General features: G+C 49.2%; 1 protein-coding gene across 4 annotated transcripts; it reads right to left on the bottom strand.

Annotated features, from left to right (window-relative positions):
- Positions 1-17,512: 17,512 nt before the first annotated feature.
- On the bottom strand, positions 17,513-23,164 carry LOC140900348 (interferon alpha-inducible protein 27-like protein 2A). 4 transcript variants are annotated; one of them, XM_073317541.1, is made up of 5 exons: positions 22,917-23,164; positions 20,172-20,224; positions 19,391-19,429; positions 18,478-18,639; positions 17,513-17,858 (listed from the first exon to the last, which is right to left on the bottom strand). In XM_073317541.1, the coding sequence occupies exons 2-5, from the start codon at positions 20,176-20,178 to the stop codon at positions 17,785-17,787; spliced, it is 282 nt and encodes a 93-aa protein (XP_073173642.1). In that variant the 5' UTR covers positions 20,179-20,224; positions 22,917-23,164; the 3' UTR covers positions 17,513-17,784. The 4 variants fall into 4 exon arrangements, with proteins under 4 accessions (XP_073173642.1, XP_073173640.1, XP_073173641.1 ...); XM_073317539.1 differs by lacking the exon at positions 22,917-23,164 and adding an exon at positions 21,576-22,821; XM_073317540.1 differs by lacking the exon at positions 22,917-23,164 and adding an exon at positions 21,471-22,817.
- Between the last annotated feature and the right edge of the window lie 205 nt (positions 23,165-23,369).

Genomic DNA, 23,369 nt, shown 5'->3' with positions numbered 1-23,369 from the left:
AAGGGGTAATGGAATATTTAAATAAAAGTGGAGAACCTGCAGCGGCTGCACTGTGTTCCCAAGAGCTCTGCATTGCAAATACTTTATCATGTTTGGCTTTGGGGTCAGTTTATGTGGACAAGTGATTTTTGTATAGCAGGTGAATAACGTTAGATGGACTTAAGGTGTATGCATCCCATCATTCTGCATGCAATGTTTCTTCTTCAAAGGTGGTCCAACCTAATCAACCACATGATGCACGTATGCACTTACAGCAGAGATGGGACAAGTCTATGGTAGCCCTAATTTAGACGTTCATAGGTCGAGAAGTCCAAGCTCTGTCTTTTTTTTTTTTTTGCTATTTAGATTTGAGGAAGAGGGCTATGATGGTGTTCTGGCCAGCGATTTTTTTTTTTTTTTAAATTTATAAAAGTTAGAGGCCACATCTATTGAAATCAACAGAACTACACTTATTTATACCAGCTCTAGATCTGGCCCAACATGCTGAAAAATTCTAGAACGGTTTTAAAAGTTTTAACCGTTTCATAAAATCCAGACCCCTTGGATTCTCTGATGCCTAGTTCTTAAACACCGATAAGATGGTAACATTCGGTTAAAGATTTTCAGGGCTAATTGGTGGAGGTTTGTGTTTAACAACTGGAATTTCCCAACCTCACTCTTGACTGGGGGGGGGGGGGGGGAATAAAATGCAGAGAGCAGCTCTTGAAAAGTGGTCAAGTTTTAAAAAATTTAAAATCAGATCATCATAAAGGTACAGTCCATTTCATTGACCAAAATCCAGTCTGCATTCTTGGTGTCCAGACGATCTGTGTCCAGCAGCTGGATTGGGTATGGAATGGATGGCTCTCATTGCTTATTCACAAATGAACAGACTATCTTGGGTGGAACTGCTTCACATTTTAGTATTGCCTATATGTGTTTATAACCCTAACAACCAGAATACACCAAAGGGCAGTCTGGATCTGTTGGGCAGCTAGTGTCCTTAACAAAATTCTTTAGATGTTAGACAAAAGGATTGAGACAGGACTCCTCCGTTCTATTCCCAGCAATGCAATTGGCTCATCATGTAGCCCTAGACCTAACATACATTATAAAAACTACTCCTATAATGTAGATGAAAGCCTTATTTGAGTCACTTGCCCCTCTGTACCTCAGTTTCCCCATCTGTAAATTGGATATACTTTCCTACCTCATGGGTGTTATGAGATTAAATTCTGTAAAGTGCCTTGCAGTCCTCTGAAAGGTGCTATGCAACTGTAAAGTATTACTTTAAAAGGCCTAAATGGGTAGATAGTGAATAAATACCTCTTCTAAAAATCAGCTTTTTAAAAAAGTGGAGATTGGTGTAGTTAAATGTGAGACACCTAAAGGACAGGTTATTCCCCCGCCAGATGGGCTGGCCGGGTAAGGATGTTCTTTGTTGATCAGCAATATCTGTATTCTGGAAAAATGACTAAACATTTTTCAACCTGGCTGAAAGGTTAAATCCTTGTTTCGCAAATAATGGCAGGATACCAGTTTAAAGCTTATACCTTGTAACCTGTTTTTATTTTTAAAAAATCCAAAGTTTAAGCTCTTCAGGGCAAGGACCATGTTTTCCTATGTGTTTTGTACAGGACCTAGCACAATGGGACCCCATCCTGGTTGATGTCTGAGTGCTACCGTAATTATATAGAGACACTTCCAAAGTTGTGGCACACACCAGCAAAAGCTGCGGGGGGGAAAAGGTCACTTTGTCCCCCTATTCTTCTATAACTATGTGCCACTAAGCCCAAGTCCTAGTTTTCCTTTTCTATTTCCCTGCTTTACAAGAGCATTTTCATATACATCCTATTAGAACAATTTGTAACGTCTGCCCCTGAAGGCTTTGGGGATCTTTACACTACTTATGTGGACAGATTTACAAAAGAACCAAGCGACCTGCCATAGTAATAAGCCATCCATCACTTTGCTTGATGGTAACGGTAAAAATAAAGTTGCTGAGGATATAAGTGCAGCTGCTGTGTGAGAGCACAATTGGCATTACCCATCTGCTGCTACGAATGTCATGTAATAATTCTTAACAGCCAGCTCGATTCCTTGGTACAGGACAACTTAGTTTAGCTGTTGCCCCTGAAAATCCACAGCTAAAGTTTATCCTGATCATTTAGCTGTTTGCCAGAAGCTGGGAACGGGCGACAGGGGATGCATCACTTGAGATGACCTGTTCTGTTCACTCCCTGTGGGGGCACCTGCCATTGGCCACTGTCAGAAGACGGGAGACTGGGCTAGATGGACCTTTGGTCTGACCCAGTGTGGCTGTTCTTACGTTCTTATGTTAACATCACTTTAGCTGGGGGGGGGGGGGGGAATCAATCCAAAATGCGGTTTATGCCCTCTAATAGGTACAGTGAAATTCTCCAGTTTTTCTAATTAAAGATCCACATTTCTCCTTTGTATTTAGACACATTGGGTGTGGGAGGTGAGTGGGAGTGTTTTTAAGGCCCTGATTCTGCCAAAACTTGCGTGTACTTAACCTGAAACACATGAATAGTCCCGTACTGACCCACATGAGTACACGTAAGCATGTGTATAAGTGGTTGCAGGATTGGGACCTAAGTGGTACATTTGCAGCCTACTAGCAACCCTTCCTCGTTCACAGAAAGCATCTTAAAGTCGAATGACTGTTCAATTTAAACTTGCTGAACACGACTAAGTGCTGGAAAAGGTAAGAGAAATGATACAGCACTGGTCACATTTCTGTTTAGACAAAGAGATAAATTTATAATAGTGCAGTTAACATTTGCCACACCAAATAACTGTCCTGAGAGATTTCAGAGGAGCAGCCATGTTAGTCTGTGTCCGCAAAAAGAAAAGGAGGACTTGTGGCACCTTAGAGACTAACAAATTTATTTGACCATAAGCTTTTGTGGGCTACAGCTCACTTCATCGGATGCACAGAATGGAACATAGAAGAAGAAGATATATACACACATACAGAGAACATGAAAAGGTGGAGTCAGAGGCTAATTAATTAAGATGAGCTATTATCAGCCGGAGATAAAAACTTTTGTAGTGATAATCAAGCTAGCCCATTTAGACCGTTGACAAGAAGGTGTGAGGATACTTAACATGGGGAAATAGATTCAATACGTGTAATGACCCAGCCACTCCCAGTCTCTATTCAAACCCAAGTTAATGGGATCTAGTTTGCATATTAATTCAAGCTCAGCAGTTTCTCAGAGTCTGTTTTAGAAGCTTTTCTGTGGGAGAGTATGTGTAGTATTTACACACACACACTTTTTTTTTTAAGTACTAAATATTGCACTAATACTGTTTAGTGATAAACTACTGAACCACATGGGTTTCCTCTAGGTAGACCAAAGAGTGACCAGATATTTTAGGCCCACTTCCAAAGCTGTAACCTGGGTTCTTATGAAGCCAAATCTATCAAGACAAGTTATGGAAGCTCTGTATGATTTTTTTTTGGTATCTTTGTAGCATCATTGTAAGGGAGCCAGACATAAGCATTAACAGCTGGTGTTCACTTAAGGAGACAGACATGGTTAAACCAAGACTTTTATTAAAAACAATGGCATGTGTTTTGAAAAGGTCGTAGCAAAACTATGGGAATGGCAGCTCGATGACCAATCCCCTTGGTTAATGCATTTATCCCAGGTAGATTATTGTAGAAGATCTAGTAACTGGAATACAAATGTTAGAAATAGAAAGCCTTGTACACTAATGTAGTATAAGTGTATAACACTGGATAAGGCTCCCTTTTTATACATGCTTCAAAATACAAAAAAGTGGAGTTTTGTTGTTTTTTTTTGGGGGGGGGGGGTTAAAGAAAAACCCTGTGCTTGCTGCACCTGGACACTAGGGAGGGCATCGTATTGGTGCAAAGGAAGAGAAACACAGTCCTGACCTCGGAGGCAGAACTTCTCTGAACTCTATTTCAAAGGGAACACAAGGGACATTTTTTGGCCCCAGGGAAAAGTCTCACATTAATATAAAAAGAATTTAAGATACTTTAGCAAGTCCATTCGAGTAGTACATTTTTATTGTTGCTCTTGCAATGATATTTTTCTTTTCCCCACGATTTAGGCTCAAATCCCAGAGATACTCACGGCCTTAACTTTAAACTTGTGAATAGAAGCCTAGACATGAATGAGACTATTCTTGTGCTTGAAGTGGAGCATGAGCATAAGCGTTTACAGAGTCAGGGCCTTAATTATATACAAACAGGATTTAAGCATTAGTCTACTTCCTTTATAACAAAGTGTTTAGTCAATTAACAAATGATAAATCCACAGAAGTTCTTGGGCTGGTCCATATTATTGCAATGATTTTTTTTTTTTTTAAATAACCAACAGTTGTAGGTCTGGCCTTTGCTCTCTGTGCGTGTAGTGGCTATGTTCTGAGGAATCGCAGTGGGGTAGGGAGGTTTTGGAGAAAGTGGCAGGTTTAAGTGTGTGTGTATATATATATTAAACACCTACGGCATTTGTGGGGGTTTTTTTTTATATTGTTCTGATAAAAAGTTCTCATTTCACGTATCAGTCCAGTCGGTCATCTGTCACCCTGTACAATTTGAATTAAACACTGTTTATAATAAAACTACCTACATCTTTGTCGGTGTCTCATCTGTGTGTGTGGAAACAAAGGGCTGGTCAGATTCTGCTCTTACACCAGTATGAATCCTGAGGCATTCAGGATTTACACTGGTGTAACTAAGTGCAGAACCTGGCCCCAAGTATTCTTCCCCATTTATCCTGCATGTTTAACGTGTGTCCAGCCACCCATCTCTCCCTACCCATTCTACCCCCAAAGCTGGGTCTGATGGACTCATGCAGATCACTCCCGAATTAGCGTATAGAGGTTGCATGGAGAGTGCTCTGTACAAGTTAACATTCATTTGTTCGTCAGCCCTATGTTGACTTAGTCTGGTTAGGAAAAGAGGAAAGAGCCTTTTCTTAAGCCCACCTGAAAGGAATTAGTTTCTATATGGTGCTTAGGTAGCCTTTACGTCTCCACCAGGTGCCTTATATTAGCGTGCGAGCTTTGGAGGTGCTCAGAGGAGGTTTCAGGGGGAGGTCAGCCTTTTTAGGAACAGTAACAAAGGGAGAACTTTATATTCTGCAGCCTGTAAAGCTTTGCTGCTTGGAAAAGGTGACCTTTGCCAATATGAAGGTCAAGCCAGCAGGCGCGCTGGAGAGACCCTACTGCTAGCGTGACACGCTGGACCTGCCGCTTGCATAGCCCAGGGAAGCTGCCTGGGCTTGTGTGAACAGGGTGAGGTAAGATTGTCCTGCTTGGAGATTCTTTACATCAGGTGTCACGTGAATATGCTTAACTGTGCAACAAGGCTCAGACGGGGACCCATGTGCTCTCTACTGTTGGGGTGAAAGCCAACAGGGTAATAAAGATGAGGTGTATCCCACACAGAGGCAGGGGGTTGCAGCCTGGGGTTGCTGGAGAGGAACCTGGGGTCCTTTTAGCCCCCCAGAGCTGTGGAGTCTGGAAGTAAACTTGTTTTTTCTCTGCATCAGAGTATTGTGCTACCTTTCATCAGCACATTGACCAATGAGAAGTTATCTTCTGCAGGCTTCATCTAGAAGTTTAGCATTGAAATCTGGTCCCATACCAGTTTGCTGCTGTAACAGAGTTGGTCTGCAAGGTTGTTCTTTGATTTTGGAGGGTCGCTTGGGAGCTGAGTGTGCCAATACTGCTTTGTTAACATCACACGGCTGGTTGAAAGGCTGTCTTTTTAAGAATTAAAAAGGGTGGGGGGAGATTTGGCATGGGGGCAGATGAGTGAGCAAAGTACCTTCCGCTGAAAATGTGGGAAGGTTCCCCGAGCCTTTTTATATATATTTTTACACCCACCCATCCCTTGTTTGCAGAACAAAAACTACTGCCCCTTCACTCCCTTCCTTCTCAGACTTGTCTCCCCGGCAAGGAGTCTGACAATAAGGGGTCGGGGTGAGAAGGGAAGAAGCTGATGTGCAGGCTTGTTTATAGGGCGTGAAAGAAGGCAACACTGGCAACGAACTATAGGCCTTCCCAGCGCTGCTGCAGGAGCGGGCTAAACTCAGCTGCCCTCTTGAATGCAGTATAGCATGCACCCACGGGCCAGTTTACCATGAGTGGCTGGGAGTGCCCTAAAGCTTTAAATCGGCAGCCACCCTAATCCAAGCACGTGGTAAAGTGACAGCCTCCCTGCTCTGTCCTGCCCCTCTGGGGTCCCAGAGACTAACTCTTGTGGACACCTGTGCATCAGGAACCTCCTGATCTTGTTAGCTCATTGCTCAGAGACTGCTGATAATGACTTCTGGTCAGTGGTGACGCAGGCTGGATTCTAAATAAGCTGTTTGGGCCAGGACCTGCCTTTCCATTATGTCCGTACAGTGCCAAGCACAATGAAGCCCTGATCTCTGTTTGGAATCATCGAAGAGCTGCCCTAATGCAAGTGACCCAAAATAACAACAGTGCCGACTGCCCTGTGCCATCAGTCTGTCCCCTGGCTCTCTACACACCTAACTGTGCAACCAGCTGCACTAAGTCAGCCTTTAACTTGGCTAGTGGCCTCTGTAGGTGTAGTGAGCAGTGAGACCTGGGGAAGCTGCGTGGTCTCTCCAGGATACTGGGTAAGGCTTGAGGGGCTGATCTTCTTGAAGACCAGGAGGAGACTAGGTCCTAGGCTATTTTCTCTCCATGGAGAAGATTTTCTGGATATTGAAATTAAGGGAGAGTTAGGCTCATTCTATTGCTCCTACATCTATCCCTGGCGCGTAGGGCGCTTTATGGAGCCATTACTGGGCAAACCCTGCTAAGCATTGTAAGGTGTAAAGAACAGAGTTTGACTTTTTGGTGGTTTTGAAATACGTAGGTAAAGCACTAGGCTGACGGCTGCTGCTTCCAAATCAGAAGAGTGGAGATTCTCCGGCAGAAACAGTGGGCTATGGGCTGAACTCATGGATTAGAGCAGATTAGGGGATTCCTGGCATCTGGCCACCAGTTAACTATTGTCCTCCTCCTGTTTTTGAATAAATTATGGTAAAGAACAGATGTTCCATTTTCACACAATCATGCAAAGCTGTATATTCAGAAAAACACACACCCCACAATTTCCCTTGTTTTAAAATAGCTCCAGTTACTTGGGGTAGCTTTGTGACTATGAAAGTTGGCATCAAACTTTTTAAAAGTGAATTGGTCACACACAGTGAAGTAAAGGATGAATAGCAGGTTGGGGAGGTGTCATGCTGCTGACCCTCTTGGCTGGGTAATTTGCTTGTGCGTAAGCAAATGTGGGACACAGTGAATGACAGACCCCATGAGAGAGACATGAAAATGTATCCATGCAGGACCCTCAAAGCGCGGCAGGGATGCCTTCCTTTACAGGAAGGGCTATTGCCACCTCCAGCCGTCTCATGATTCTACAGGGCAGACGCAAATAACTTTCAGTGCTAAGAGTGAGAACACACCAACTCTGCATGGAGTAATTTGACAAAAAAACCAAACGAGCGACATCCCGTAAAACGAGGGACAGTCGAGCGGTGTCTCTGAGCAACGCTGGTCTTAAAGCCTGAACAGGTGCTGGGCTCTCTTCTCTCCCCACCCCCTCTCATCCTCCAGTGGGGAGCGCTGCCAGCAGAAGGAAACCCTGGATCCCTTTAAAAAGTGCCGGCATGACCTTGCTGGAATTAATCAGGGGAGTAGTTTGAGTCAGCATGTTTCCACACTTGGGGCACAAAATGCAACCAAGACTTATGCAAATATTAGCAACTGTATGGGAGAGAGAATCTCTCACTGGCCACAAACCAGCTTTGAGCGCACGCAGGAGGCCCTGATACTTCTCCCTCAGCTCTGAAGTGAGACAGGGCAGGGTTCCCCCATCATTGCAATGCTCGGCCATTAAATAGCAGCGATTAACATATATGCATTTAAAGAACATCCTTCTCTCCAACCCTTCCCCTCCCCCCCACCATAAGCTACTTGTCTTCCCTTTCAAGCCCTTGACAGCCTCTCCCCATCCCACCCGTCATCAGGCCTTTGCTACAGGGATGTCAGCTCTGCCTCCATTGCCCATGTGTTACATTTTCAAACAAGCCCCTTTGTACTTCCACACCCCCCCCCCCGACTCCCACTGTCCCTCAGGTTTGGAGTTGCTCCTCCTGAATATAAACAGCGCTACCATTGTTGACCTTGAGTTCCTCCCTTAAAACTCTCCTTTTCTGTGATGCCTATGAAAAAAACCCTTACATTCAATCACTGGTGTGCTGAGATCACTGCTCATCATGCAGCCCAATATTATCTCCTCATATCTGTCTGTACCCACATGTTGTCTCTTGTTGCTCTCTGGGGCAGGGACCCTCACGGTGTTCTGATTGTACAGTGCCTAGCACAGAGGGGTTCGGTATGCAGTAATGCAAGTAACAAGGTTTTGCACCAAAACAGTAGTTCCTGCTTTCCTAAACACAGGTTATCACCAGGCACCAATGTCCATCAAAGGTCAAAGAGATGAAATGGCATGGGCCAGCTCCTCAGCTGGTGTAGATCAGACTGCTGTCATTCACTTCTGATTACACCAGCTGAGGATCTGGTTCTGGTCCCAGGCTGGTAGCTTTGTGCATACATTGGAGAACTAGGCTCTGATACTTTACAAGTAGACAGGTGACTGATCGGTGTTCTGCAGCATCAGGAAACCTATCAGTTCCCTTGGGAAGGGCAGCTGACTGGTCACTTCTCTGTATTTGGGGAGGGTGCTTACCAGAGACCCTCTCTATAGATGGAGTCTGCCTGAAGTAAAACCCAAATACCCAGGGTGCTGTGGAGGCAGCATGTTCGATCTCTCGGCAAGAGCTAAACGATAGGAGGCCAGGGGCTAACCTTGAGTGGACTCCCAGCAGAGCTGCTGGCTTGCTCGCTGTTTGAAATGCATCTTTAAAGTCACTGCATGGAATGCTAGTTACAGAACAGCGAGCAGCGGGAGCCACTGACCCACAGAATAACCACAGGCAACAAGGGGAAAAATGCTCTTCTTGTATACACGGAAAAAGGGGATTTCTGCAAAACTGGCCTTTTGGGGTCCTAGGTAGTCAGTCGACCAGACTCAGACTAAATGTGGTCAGGCGGCAAGTTAAAGAGATGCCTTTATCTAACTTCCAGCCCTGCAAACACCACCCCCCCCAGATCAGAGAGTGGAGCTGGGGGGCTTTCCTTATGTGCCTTCACCTGCAAGAGGTTTTAGAGGCCAAATTCCACGCACAGCGACACCTCTGCAGTCACACGCAGGCCTGGAGCCTGGTGCGCAGTTCTGCTGAGGACGCATCAGAAGGAGCTGAAGCCTGCTCATGCATCTGCAGCTAGGCTGGGGATGCAGAGCTCAGCGTAAAAGCCACATAAAGCTACTGGGTCACCACAGCAAGTGCACGCGACTCTGACCTCACACCGGGAGCTAAGGTGGGGAAGGGAGCCATGTTGGGATAAAACAGCAGGTACAAGTGTGACTCACCAGCCAGCCCAGCCCCAGGGAGCTGCTCATGGGACACAGGCTCTCCTTCTGCATCCCTTGCTGAAGGCACCGGGGCCCTGGTCTGCTTCTTCTTGCAGCTCGGTCCTCTGGCTGGGTCACGCATAGTCCCACTCCTTCCACGGTAAACCAATGGTCCGACAAGCAGTCCACCAACCTCACAGTGGGCTTTGGGTCTCACGCCAGTCTCACTAGTCCTTACACGTAGCATCAGGGGACTTCATCAGTCCTCCCCCCTTGTTGCGGGGTTTCTGCTCCACCTTCCTCAGTGCGCAGATAGGGACCCTTGAATCAGCAGCCAAGGCCTGACTACGCAGACCCCTTGCTGTCTCTGTGGAATCTCTTCCTACTTGCTGTGTCTTAGGCCTCTCTCGCAGCCTTTTCCCAGGCTCTTGGTGTATCAGGGCCACTCCCTCCAAGCCTCTTCCCCAGGCTCCCTGCAGAGCTTCCTGCTGGCCAGCTGATTCTGCAGGAGGGAAGTTCTCTCTCTCTGGAAGGGTAGTCTCTGATCCAGCATGCAGCCCTGGGCAGACTCACTCCCTGCCACTTCCCTTCCCAATTGCCTTGGGCTCCCTGTTGCAGGCCTAGCTACCTTCAGGGAGACCCTGTCTGCCAGCAGAGCTCCTAGCTCCGGCCAAGCTTCCCTACTTGAGTGAGAGCCAAGCACTTGCTCTCCCTCATAGCCAGCCACACCTGTACCAGGTTCAGCCCTTTAATGCCTCCCTCTGGGCTTGACACGCATGGCAGGTGTAGCAGGGCAGGGGCGATTGAGCTCCTCCAGGCTCTCACTGACCCCTTCTGGCCCCAGGTGGGGTTGGTACACCTCATCACCCTCCACTGAACTGGCCTTGTTTACGGAAACCTGCAGTAACCGTTCACTTTTCTGTGCACACCACCAGGGCCAGCTGCCTGAGCTGATCAAACTCAGCCTCTGTGCCAGAGGCTAATGGTCACCACGTTAGTGTAGATTAATCTCTCTCTGAGAAAGCTGGTGGAGAGTATTTTTATATGATGGTAGAATTAGTTTTTACCTTTGCATCAGATCTCCGGTCCCCCATAGCAGCTCCTTAGCGTCTTTGGTATTTGCTGAGCCAATAAGCACTGGCTCAACTCAAGGTAACAGATACCAGGAGCTGTTTCACGTGAGCATTAAGCTCTCAGACAGTTCGATCTCGTCCGGCTACACGCAAAGATCGGTAGTGTCAGCATTTCAGCAAAGGGGGGTGTAAGTCAGGCAGCGGCTTCTGATTCAGCTGCAGCAAGGGAACGCGCAAGATGTAGACGACCAGAATTGGTGATCAGATTACGCTTTGTTCCCATGGGGCGGCAGGTGAATAGTGCTCAGCACAGGGGCTGGAATTAAGAGCGCAGGGGTTGCTGGTGCACCCCCCGGCTTAACGTGGTTTCCATCATATCCAGGGTTTACAGTGTGGTTCAATGGCTCCCACGCTACACATTGTTCCAGCCCCCCAGCAATCAGGATGTGAAATAGTTTTTGTGCCATTGGGCTAGCTGGAGACGCCAGCACACTGGCCTGGACGCAGGGGACCATTTGTGATCTCCACTCCAGAGGGGCCTTATTGGCAGACACTAGTTCTTGTTGGAGCTTTCCCCTTTTGGGGCTTTGCACACAGCTGGACTGCATTGAGCAACAGAAAAGATCCCTACGAGACCGGAAAGAGAGGTAGCATCGTGCTCCCCAGCACCCTGCCCCTGAGTTAGGAATGGACACGAGCTGGAACCCCAAATGCCCTGCAACGCCCTCTTCTGGGAAGGTGCTGGGCATGAGCAGACTCCAACTGATCGTGGCTGTGGTCACGCTCAGCGAGTGTGTGTGTGTGGCATGCATGCACAAACGCCGTGGTCAGCTTCCACTCTGCCACACACTCAACAGCTGTCAGCTCTGTAACAACATTTAAATCAGCAAAAGGCTTTTATTGTTTTCTCACATTTCAGCCAGCAGGAATAACTCAGTCACCAGCCAAACCAACTGTAAAGGCTGTTTGTGGAGAAGGCAGAAGAAGCAAGCGGCAGGCTGCAGTGGTTGTTTCTGCAGGAGGAAGAACAGTCATAGCTTTCACTTTGGAAAGAAGTATGCAAGTGCTCCCCCAGCAGCTGCCAGGATACCTTTTGTAGCAAGAGAAAGTCCTGCAGCACCTGAGAGGAAACAGAGGAAATGTTACCCCAGTTCCTGAGCTCTCCAAGCAGGCCAGTTAACCCCTGCCTGTGGTACATCAATTTCCAGCAAAGCTCCTGCCGACACAGTCTGACGGGGGGCACAACAAAACAAATAACCCTCCTTCGTTTTTGGCATGGATCTAATGGATTACGTTCTTAAATCGGCCTGCCGTCACCAGGACGAGCAAGACAGCCGTGTGCTTTGTTCCCCTGTCTTCACAGAACACACTGGAATCTGCATTCCTCTAGCTTGGGTCATTTGTGTCTAATGCAGAATAATGAGTGAGCCCAGTCCACAGCTAGAGTGGAGTTAATCACGTCTGGCTTCCTTTTGCCCTCGCCTTTAAGGGCCTTCTGTGGATTTATATGAGTAACAGCAGCTACTTTCTAAGCTCTTCCCCTTCCCCTCACTCCCTTCTCCTGGGCACTTAGAAAACCAAAACACTTTCTTTCAAGCATCTGCTTGTTTGTGTTCCTCTGCAGTGGAGTGGCAGCCGAGTGTAATTGCATATACACCCGGTTCGGTGCTGGGATAAGGCTAGCGTCCCTGGCTTAATTTCTCCTGGCTGGCTAGAGCTGTGAGATTGAGGAAGCATCCCCCCTGGCAATGTGGAATTCCACCTCTTGCCTGACAGCATTTGCAGCTACAGGTCCTGCATCTGACTGTTTCCCCTTTGCAAGAAGATCGTGAACAGGATCCTAGGTGAGTGCAGGATAAGGCCAGTGCTAGTTAGGCAGTGAGCCCAGGTCCCCACTAGCGAGACCACTGATAACAGGATAGCATGGAGGACCATACGAACAGGGAGGAGCAGAGCTCATTTGCCAAGACAGTGGAGGGACAGTTCTTTACATGCAAGAGAAGTGAGAGCAAATGTGGAAATACTAAGATCATCCTTCACTGCAGAATTGTTTGCCAGATCAGACACTGATGCATATGAACGAAGCTCAGCTCCTAATGCCTGCTAGACTTACCTATGGATTGCAGGGTTGCCACAGCACTTCCAGCGGCTACCCCTCCTCCATTGGCTACAGCCGCTGCTGACATCATTTTGGCAGCAGGTGTCCCAACTGCAATGCCTGCTCCAGTAAAGCCTGCTGCCCCGAGCGCTGCTGGGACAACAACGGTGGCAACTCCTGCATGACAAAAAGTGCTGCAAAATGGGATCCCAGAGCACTGCATCTCCAGCTTCGGTCCCCAGAGCCACCCCCAGACCGGATCCCTCACTGCTTCAATTGCTCATGCTCTGAAGCACCACCCATGGCTCCATTTTTGCAGTGGCAAAATTCAATACAGGGCTTGTACATTTTCAAGCCCCCGTCCTGACTCCACCCCTTCCACGAGACCCCGCCCCTGCCCCACCCCCATTCCAACCCGTTCCCCAAAGTTCCCGCCCTAACTCCGCCCCCTCCCTGCCCCTACTCCGACTCCCTCTCCAAATCCCCGCCCCGGCCCCGGCTCTTCCCTTCCTCCTCCCATGAGTACGCCACGTTCCCGCTCCTCCCTCCCCTCCCGGAGAGGCCAAACAGCTGTTTGGCGGCAGCCGGGCGGGCAGCGCTGGGAGGTAGGTGGAGGAGCGCGGACACGGCGCTCTCAGGGGAGGAGGAGGTGGTGTGGGAGGAGGGGAGCTTGGCTGCCGGTGGGTGCCGAGCACCCACTAATTTTTCCCCGTGGGTGCTGCAGCCCTGGCGCACCCACGGAGTCGGCGCCTATGTCTCCAGCCCCTCTCCCTGCTCTCCTGTGAGCGCCTGCAGCTTCGCATGGCTTGGGGCAGGCATCAGACAGCCAAGTGCTGCAGCATTCTGCTCCACACGGGTCATAAGGGCCAACACGTTCTCAGTAGGCGAGACCCCTGTGCTTTGGGAGAACAGATGAGCCAAGTAAACCCAAGGCGCAATAAATCTCAGTTACAATCTCAAGTATTTTGCAATATTGACCCACTGTCCTGAGCTTGCAACTTACCTAATCCAACAGTTGCTCCCACAGCAATGCGGATAAATCCTAGGAAAGGAGATGTTTATACTAGTGAGCCATCAAAGACTTCAGCAGATGATCAGCAGGTCAGAATAGAAATGGGGAGAGGCCTGTGATGCTGGTTAGCGTGAGTGACCTGGATTTTGTTTGAACGTTCCCTGTCTCTAAACATGCTGGATTCCACTTTGCCGTCATCTTTGAGCATTTCTACTCGATAATGAGCTATGTACTCAGGGCTCCAGTCTCTGAAAGGCTTGCTCATTCTCTTGATTCAAGAGCACTGACCAGCCCCAGGCCTCCTGGTAGGGTGACCAGACAGCGAGTCTGAAAAATCGGGCCGGGGGTGGGGGGTAATAGGTGCCTATATAAGACAAAGCCCCCAAAATCTGGACTGTCCCTATAAAATCAGGACCTCTGGTCACCCTAGCTCCCGGTGAGGCCAGCAACGCTGGGAAGATGGCTTCTGGGATCCTCGGGGCCGGGTAGGCGCAGCAGTGAAAAGGGAAATAAAGGGATATTTTAAAAGGGATGCTCCAAAAGGGATATTTTAAAAGGATCAAATAAAGGAGAACCAAGGGACCAGTGAGATCAGTGGAATGACTCCCGATTTACACTGCTGTAGCTCACCAGAATCTGGCCCCCTCCCAGTCTTTCCAAGCTAATGCTTGTCACAGTAAGCCTTTCTCTGCCTTAGTTCAATGGCAAATAGATCCTCATGCAAGCCGTGCTGTATGAACAGACCACTGGGCTGCATTAGAAGAGCAAGTTTCCCAGGCCTGCCCATGTACATAGGAATTGCCAAACTGGATCAGACCCGAGGTCCATCTCCATCCAGTTTCCGGTCTCTTACAGGGGCCAGAGCCAGATGCAAGAACCCCTGTTCTGGGCTTGCGGGGTTACTGGCTGCCTGCACGATACCCTGACGCATTCGTGTTGCCTGGGACGGAGACCGTTCCTGGTCAAAGCTCAGTTCGTGAAAGAGAAGGACCTTACCAACCATGACTCAGACTCTGACCCACACGCCCTGATGACTGGGATAGCAGCTCCGCTTCGTCAGCCCTGAGCAAAAAGCCAAACATACACTTAGACCAGGTCTGAGACTCCGCCCACGCCCCATGCCTCGGGCAGGTGCCAGAGGCCTGGGGTTACGTCGGCAACAGCATAGGGCAACTCCCTCCTAGCAACGCCCAGTGCAGCTCTGGGGAGGTGTCCCAGAGCCACTAACACAAGCGAGCCTCAGCACAGGCCTCTTCCTTTGCGGAGCCTGCGCTAATAGCTGGGGTAACCCATCCTCCTCCTGCATAGCTGAGCCCCACATGGAGGGTGTGGGACCTTGTCACGGACAAGTGAACTCCTAGCTGCAAGGAGTCATGCCCAGTGCACGTGTGGGGAGCACAGCTCTGTTGGGAAGCTGCACACGTATCAAGAAATTCTAGGGTAACAACCACGGCCCAGCTCCTCCTCTGCTCTTCCCTTCCCCTGCCTGGACTGCCACCACCTCAGCATAGGGTTGACTTTGTCCCTGTCTCCTTCCCTTGGCGTGTGCAAATTCCTCCCTTTCTATAGCAGCTGCAGTGTAAGCTGGGATGTGGCTTCTAAAAACCATGTAATGAGCCAGCTGGGGTAAAAGCCCGGCTGGTCCCTCGGTGGGTGAAGCCAGACAATTGCTGCGCTCTCGAATGGACTCACATGAAAATGATAAAAGACAAAATGTGCTCTCACCCGGGGGGCGAACGCTTCTCGCCAAAGGCTCACTCTGTTGTGAGCTCTTACGCTCAGGCCTTGTCCTCAAAGGAAACTGGCACCCTCAAAAGGCAATCCTGGGAGCTTAAATTCATAATTTTGCTAGCCACTAAAAATCTTGGGCTTCGTAAAGACGCTGGGTTTCGGGCGTATGACAAAAATCGGTAACCCATTCACCTCTTTGTCCTGCGGCCACAGGGGCATTAAAGGGGCCACATCACCTGGACTGGTCCCGTACCCTAGGTGTCAACTCCATATTCTAAACAATCTGTGCGACCTTGCATTTAGCTGTGACACCCGGAGTCCCTGTCCCAGACCTGACGAAGAGCCCTGTGTAGCTTGAAAGCTCATCTCTCACACCAACAGGAGTTGGTCCAGGAAGAGCTATTACCTCACCCACCTCGTCTCCCCTAAAAGCTGGTAGAAGATGGAGATTCAGAAGCTTTGAAGAAGCATTTGCCCCCCTCTCGGCTGTAGCTATGCAAGCTCTAACAGGACCATGTTCTCAGGGCTTCTCTACGCTGATTGGCCCAAACAGAAGGCCTGCTTACAGCTTTGTGCGCAAACAACACAGGAAACGAAACTGATTTCTTAGATTTCTATTTTCCAGCCCAAGTTGGACTTTATTCACCCTGGAAGAATCTTTCTTCCAAAGCCTGAATGAGGAATGATGGGTGTTTAAAGTAGGATTTCATTTAAAGGCATCATTCACTTCCCCGGCAGTTCGTCTTTCAGGAATTGTGTATAAACGACATAACACAGTTTGGTGATTTTTGCCAAGACCCACTGACCCATCCACCCCTTGTAACACTGAAACAAACAAGCAAAATTAAGCCCCACGCCCACCCCCACAATGCTTTATGTAATTTATAGGCATCCCTTCACTTCTCCTTGAATCATCACCCACTGCACGCAGATTCCCTAGCCCTGGACAGAGTTAGAAGTGGCAGGTCAGGGCTATTAGAATGAAGGGTCTCTTACCCTCAGAGCAGCAACTTACCTCCAGCACCGGGTGAGCAGAATGAATTGATTGCTGTGCAATGCAGCTGTATCAGGAACTCAGTTTCCAGGCGTCTGCTACTGCATGGGTATGTGTGTCGAGAGGACAAAGCATCCTGCACCAACAGCAGGGATGGCAAGATCCCACGCCCTGCTCCCCTTGAACCTCCCTGCCGCCGGACACCCGGATGCTGGAGGATTTGCATGTTAACATTTGTAGGGCACAAACAGAGAAAACCACTTGCAGTGCCTCCCCTTGTGATCCAGACCCAAATGGTACAGTCCTTCTATGCCAAGACAGTAAACCCCATCCTTGCCACATCCTAGCCGGGCCGGGTACCACCTCCCCATCTCCTTGCCCAAGAAACATTCTGTAGATACAAGCTGCAAAACAACTGCCCCCCTGGGGTTCCACCCTCTTCTGTGCGGCTGTAGAGTGGCTAGAGGGGACCTCTGTGGTTTAAAATTCTGCTTGGTTGGGTTTTTTTTGCTTGTTACATTAGCCTAGAAGATTCAGTGGTCAAGGCGAACTAGTGAAATGGTGACGTCACAAGAGGCTGAAAGGTGAGTAATTGGGGGAGGGGGATTTTTAGTGACATGGCCCAAAACTCTGTTTTCTGTTTGATTTTAATACCCACGTAACTCTAATGTCTGGACTAGACAGAGAATGGTTTCATCCTGGTTTGAGACTGTCACAGTAATGTGGGATTGGAGGACCAGCTGCATCAATCCACTCCACAAGGCCCTAGTAGCAGGGGTGCTCTTCTTAGAGCTTTCCCATCTCACCGTATTGCGTGTCCTGGGGCTGAGTCATCAAGAAACAATAAGGAACAATACTCCACTGAGTAACCCGCCACTGAGCTAGGAATGGCTAGACATAGCCACATTGAGTGGCCACAAGATTAAACCCCAGATTTATTGCAAAGCCGGCTCTGGATAGATCTATCTCTGGCAGAGGTCTAGAGCTTCTAGCTCTTTTTTCCACTTTGACAACACTTTGTTTTGGTCCTGGCAATCCAGTGGCATGAAGGTGTGTGTGCACATTCGGTGAGCTATTTTTCCACTGACACACAATCAACAATTTTCAACCATAACAACTCAGGGCATTTAAATTTGCAAAAGTTTATTGATTTCTCACATTTCAGCCAACACCAATAATTCAGCCATAATCCCAACAGAACTTGACGTCTGTTGTGGAGAAGGTAGAACAAGCGACAGATGTGCGGGAGCTGTTTCTACAGGCCACTTGTTTTTGCATTCAACTACAGAGCCATTTCTCTAACTTGCTACTTGATGCATAAGCCTAATGGTGCCATTGAGAAACTGCCAGCAGACGAGTCAGTGCGTCTTCCAGAGCATAAAGGAGCCGTTGGAGCTTTCAGAATAAGGCACTGGCTGCTGCCCCAACACCTACTATCGCAGCTTTGGCAGCTACAGGGAGGCCTGCAGCACCTGAGAGGAAACAGAGAATCAGCTAGTCAGTATCACGACGTTATACTAGCAGGCCAGTTATCCCCTTCCCACATCCGGGCACTACAGAAGTCATGACTCTTTGTGCTTTCTGTATGGATGCAATAGGTTACACTGTTGCTTGGCAGAGTCCCTTTTACCAGGAGCCAAGAGGCCGGTTCTGTACTTTGCTGACCAGTCTTGTTGGTGCAGCCTTGAACAGGAGTGGGATTTTCAAACACTCAAACACTGACACTATTCCCCTTAAAGTCAATGGGGCGCATCCCCAGCGAGAACAGAGTTAAGTGAGTGAACCCTGAGCACCTCTGAAGATCCCATCTGTTCCTCTACAGCAATGGAAGCGAGCAATGGTACGGAGTGAGCACCTAGTGAACAGAGAAGCTAGAGCATGTTGCATCTAAGTGCTTAGCAGTTTATTAGCAGGATCTGTGGGGAGCAGGTTTGGCCAGTCAGGGGAGAGACTCATTCCTCATTACATGCAAGAGAAGTCAGAACCACCGCAGAAATGCCAGACTCTCTCCATGAAGAGTTGTTCATAGGGCAGGAGTGCACTACCAGACACACGTGCATTTCAGTGACAGGTTAGCTCCCCATTACTTACCAATGGATTGCAGGGTTGCCACAGCACTCCCAGCGGCTACCCCTCCTCCACTGGCTATGGCCGCTGCGGACATCATCTTGGCAGCAATGGACCCAGCTGCAATGCCTGCTCCAGTAAAGCCGACTGCCCCGACTACTACTGGGATTCCAACGAATGCCACGCCTACGTTCATGACACAGTGATGATAAGCAAAGTCCAGGCTCCTACAGCAATTGCTTCTGCAGCAGAGCCAGCCCTCCATGGACCTGCACCCATCCACCCCCCAAGCTCCTCTCCTGGGTGGTCCAATGGATCGTGTGGTTAGCAACCAGGGAGGGCAACAGGGTCAGAGTGATATGGGGTGAACTGAACTGAACTTTCGCTAATCTGCAAAGCAAGCCCTAGCAGGGTGCACAAGTGGAGCTCAGAAGCAGCATCTTGCCTTCCTATCTCTGCTCAGCAGAGTGCATTGATGCTACAGGCCTTGCCGTACCCCTCTGGGGCCGGTTGCCCCTGGAAGGACAGCACCAGGGCAATAGCTGGGGATGGAGCTCTCACCAAGGGCACGTACTGTATAAGGAAGGCCTAGGCCCGGTATAGCCCAGTGGGTACAGGCTCTCCATTTTCACACCAGCAAAATGAACGGTGGGCTTGCAGGGTTTCAAAGGTATTGTCTCCAGCCCCTGACCCTGCTCCCACAGCGACCCTGCGGCCTCATGTGGGCTGGGGAAGAAGTCAAGCCGACAGGCAGAGTTCTTGTTCCCCACCAGTCTATAACATTGGATGCCTGACTCTCCTGAGGTTCATTCGCACTAGGAGGGATCCCTGCACTGCTGGGGCAGCTGGTGAGCCAGGAGAGTCCCGGGCCGAATAAGTCTTTGATAAGTACAGATGTCAAGTGTCAACCAGCCAGTGCCAGGGGTTAGCCCCTTACCTGCTCCAATTCCTGCTCCAACCAAAGTAACAAGACTGTCTAGGGAATGAGAATCTGATGTTAGTGACCCAGCAAAGACATTCACGTGCTATAAACATGTAATCATGTAAAGCTGGGGAGGTCTGTGCCATTAGTGAGCACCAGGATATTTTTTTTATTTGAACCTCTGTATCTAAAGCAGCTGGAGGGCCTGTTTCCAATGTGAAGTGTTTGATAAGGAGAGTGATGCCTCCTCAGCCTGGGGAATTACCTGATGGGTTCCCTGTCTCTGTCAAGCAGCATCTCACTGGCCAGGAGGCTGCAGCCAAGGCCGGGGAAGCCATGAAGAGCCTCAGCCCAATGTAACCGAGGCTCAGCATAGCAGAACAAGAGGGAAGGGATTTGGGGATGCTCCAGTCTGTTGCAAAAGGAACATTTAAAAAAGAAGAACTGAAATGGCTCTGAAGTCTCCACCCCATCCTAGCCCCAGCCCGGCCGCCCATGGGAGCAGGGCCACTCAGGAGGCTGTTTGCCCTATGGTGGTGATGAGCCTCAGTCTGGCCAGCGCCAGGTAGAAGGAACCCAGCCAGTGGGGCTAGTTCTGAATTGTTCTCTTCACTACAAGGGCAGACACTTCCTCACGCACGCGCCACTGCAGGAAGGGAGCACTGGGGCTGCACTGGAAGTGTCCAGGGCCTCCCCCTGTTCTGGGTTTCAAGGGGTGGCTGGCTGCTAGCACAGCGTGGTGACTCCGTCGGGGGGCAATTCTTGTTCCAGGCACAGGTAAATAAAAGGCTCTTACCAAGCATGTTTGCTGCGTGTGGCTCTGAGTCTGTCACCTGGGTATCGTTGGCCCTGCACAGAAAGTGGGAAATGCAGTTAGTCCGGTTCTGAGCATCCTCCCAAATACAGCCCCTGGGGGCCAGTGCCACAGGTGTGGGGCTACACCACTGGCCGCACAAGCCAGCACACGTGTACTTGCTGGTGTTTGTACATGCCCCAGTGTCACTAACTAGCCCTCAGCTTCTTACCCACATGCAGCCTGAGCTAGTGTCCAGGGGTAACCCATTCTCGCAGCTGGTCTGCAAGATGTCTCGCCAAACCCCATCGCCCACCTAGCCAACCCCAGGGCTCGGCTCTCGTGCGTGCTTAGCACCCCTCCGATTGCACGTGGGGGATGCGTGGCTCTGTGCTACCACCCATCCAGCCTCGCTCCCTGCCCAAACTGTCCCCACCCATGCAGGACCTCCCTGCGCCATGCGAAGGGGGTTGTCTCTCACCCCTTTCATTCTTGGGCAGATTGTAGTTTAAATTCTTGCTGAACATTTCCCCTCCAGCTGGGGGTGCAAGCTCTGGGGCTGGGAATGAGGAGTTTGGGGTGTAGGAGGGTGCTCTGGGCTGGGACCGAGGGGTTTGGAGGGCGGGAGGGGGATTGTGTCAGGGGGTTGGGCTGTGGGAAGGGGTGCAGGCTCTGGGTAGGGCTGGGGATGAAAGGTTTGGAGTGCAGGAGGGTGCGTTGGGCTGGGATTGAGGGGTTCGGAGGGCGGGAGGGGAATCAAGGCCGGGGCAGGGGGTTGGAGTGTGAAGAGAGGCTCAGGGGTGCAGGCTCTGGGTGGCACTTACCTCAAGAAGTTCCTGGAAGCATGTCCCTTCTCCAGCTCCTATGCAGAGACATGGCCAGGTGGCTCTGCACGCTGCTCCATCCACAGGCACTGCCCCTGCAGCTCCCGTTGGAGCGCTGGAGGGGGGCCATTGGAGCGCATAGGAGCCAGAGGGGGGCCATGCCGCGGCTTCTGGGAGCCTCGTGGAGCAGCCCCGACTCTGCTCCCCGATTGGAGTGCTGGAGCGGAGCAAGCCCCAGACCCCGCTCCCCAGGGGGAGCTCGAGGGCCGGCTTAAAACGGCTGACGGATTTGGCCCGCGGGCCATAGGTTGCCCACCCGTGCCCTAACTGCCCTGCAATTTTGTTGTACTAGCCTCCTCCATCCCTGCTCTCCCCCCGCTATACATTAGTGAGAGCCTCAAAGGAAACAGCTTTCAGAGCCACCTGCCTTGAACCCTTCCAGAATATTTTTTAAAACAGTGTTGTTCACTGTCCCCACCTGGTTCCAGAAGATTGTCTGAGACCGACTCAAATGCATCCACTAAGAATCTCAAAGCTCTCTGCAGAAAAGTTAGACTCGGGGGGCTTTTCAAGGGGTACTCACTTGAAATTTGGTCCACAATCAAAGACAACCCTTCCCTTCTCCCTGCCCCCCCTCCAAAAAAACAACCACCCAACCCAAACCTCACAATTCAAGAGCATTAGAGAAGTTTGCATAATCACTGATGACAAGCAGGTGAAAGAGGAGCCCTAGGTTTCAATTTCCCAGCCCAAGCTGCGAGAAATGAAAAGGAGAAACGAAAGTAAAAGCAAACTCGGACTTAAAAAATACAGTAGAACCTCAGAGTTCCGAACTGCCGGGAATGGAGGTTGTGCCTAAAGCTGAAATGTTCGTATCGCTGAACTAAACGTTATGGCTGGTCTTTCAAAAGTTTACAACTGAACATTGACTTAATACAGCTTTGAAACTTCACAATGCAGAAGAGAATTGCTGCTTTTAACCATCTCAATTTAAATGAAACAAGCACAGAAAGAGTTTCCTGAGCTTGTCAAATCTTTTTCTTTTAAACTTTCCCTTTTTTTTTAGTAGTTTACATGTAACACAGCACTGTGCTGTACTTGCTTTCGTTTGTCTCTGCTACGGCCTGATTCTGGTTCCAAATGAGGTGTGTGGCTGACTGGTCAGCTCCTAACTCGGAGTTTCTACTGTACTAGGTTTCTTAATTAGAAGTGTGGCTACGCATGGGAAAGAAATCAGATTAAAAAGGCTCTTGCTAATGGGGAAGTTACTTGGTTGGAAGCCGTCTTTCCGCATCTGTTGTAAATATCGTCTGCTCCAGGGAGAGCCTCACAGAGATAAGGTTGGCAGAATTACATTTTTTAAAATAAATTAACAGATACTGTTGTCTTTAAAAATGTGTCTATTTAAATGGTCACAGTGTGGGGTTTAAGCATTTTTATAGATTTAAATTTTCACCATTGCAGGAAATTATTGGGGATGGGCAGGCAACGGGGTAAGGGTGTGTGTGAATAATTATTTAATGGCAGAAGACCTTGTTATTCAAAAAGTTAAAGCCTTATAACCTTTACGATGAATTGTCAACATCACATATCCAAATATCCAAAGTAAATAAATATCCTTCATTCAAACTCTAAGTTCTCTAGCAGCATTTGTCTTACTTTGCCTATCCATAAACTTCAATTATTGGAAATATTCTTTTGTGGGTGTGTGTGTATGCAGCAATCCACGTTTACCAATAAAAATCTAACCTTTGCAACCCTAATCAGAAGGTACCTGAAGCCCAGGCAAAGTTAAAAATGTTACTTATGTTATGGGGGGGGGGGAGTAAAATTTATGGCGCTGCAGGTTCCTGTCATTTTCAATGTGTTTGTTTTTAGCACCATTGCAAGGTAAAATTCTCTTATCAACAGAGCAGCAACTTACCTTCAGCCTTGGGGCAGAATGGTCCACCCTCTGAGGAATGTCGCTATATATAGGGAGCACTGGACCCAGCTATATACAGTAAACCAGCTCTTGCGTGGGTCTGTCTAGACCACAGGACACGCAGCCCACCCCAAAGGCAGGGAAAATGCCAGGGTCCGCTCGCTCCCTTTTAAACACAGGATTAGGGAGGATTCGCTTGTGAGCAGCCAAAGTGTGCTCAACCCCCCCTCCCTGCCCCCAACCCTAGCCCCTGCGATTCAGAGCCAGATGGCACCTGCTTTTAGGTACGCCGATCATTTCCTCCCCCTCCCCCTGCTTTCCTTACACTTCAGCCCTGCAGGGAGAGTCTAACGCAGTGGCTCTCAAACTTTTTTTACTGGTGACCCTTTTCACATCGCAAGCCTCTGAGTGCGACCCCCCTTATGAATTAAAAACACTTGTTTATGTATTTAA

Source organism: Lepidochelys kempii, chromosome 19, assembly GCF_965140265.1.
Source record: "Lepidochelys kempii isolate rLepKem1 chromosome 19, rLepKem1.hap2, whole genome shotgun sequence".
Taxonomy (NCBI): Eukaryota; Metazoa; Chordata; order Testudines; family Cheloniidae; genus Lepidochelys; species Lepidochelys kempii.
This window is presented reverse-complemented; position numbering and strand designations above follow the sequence as displayed.

What these genes read in the sequence shown, in the direction of transcription:
- LOC140900348 (XM_073317539.1), bottom strand. Translation starts at nt 21,688, where the DNA reads ATGCAAACTTCTCTAATGCTCTTGAATTGTGAGGTTTGGGTTGGGTGG. An exon ending in ACACGCAGCAAACATGCTTG is followed by an intron (nt 19,430 to 20,171) that starts GTAAGAGCCTTT and finishes CTCATTCCCTAG; the next exon opens with ACAGTCTTGTTACTTTGGTT. An exon ending in TGGAGCAGGAATTGGAGCAG is followed by an intron (nt 18,640 to 19,390) that starts GTAAGGGGCTAA and finishes TCATGAACGTAG; the next exon opens with GCGTGGCATTCGTTGGAATC.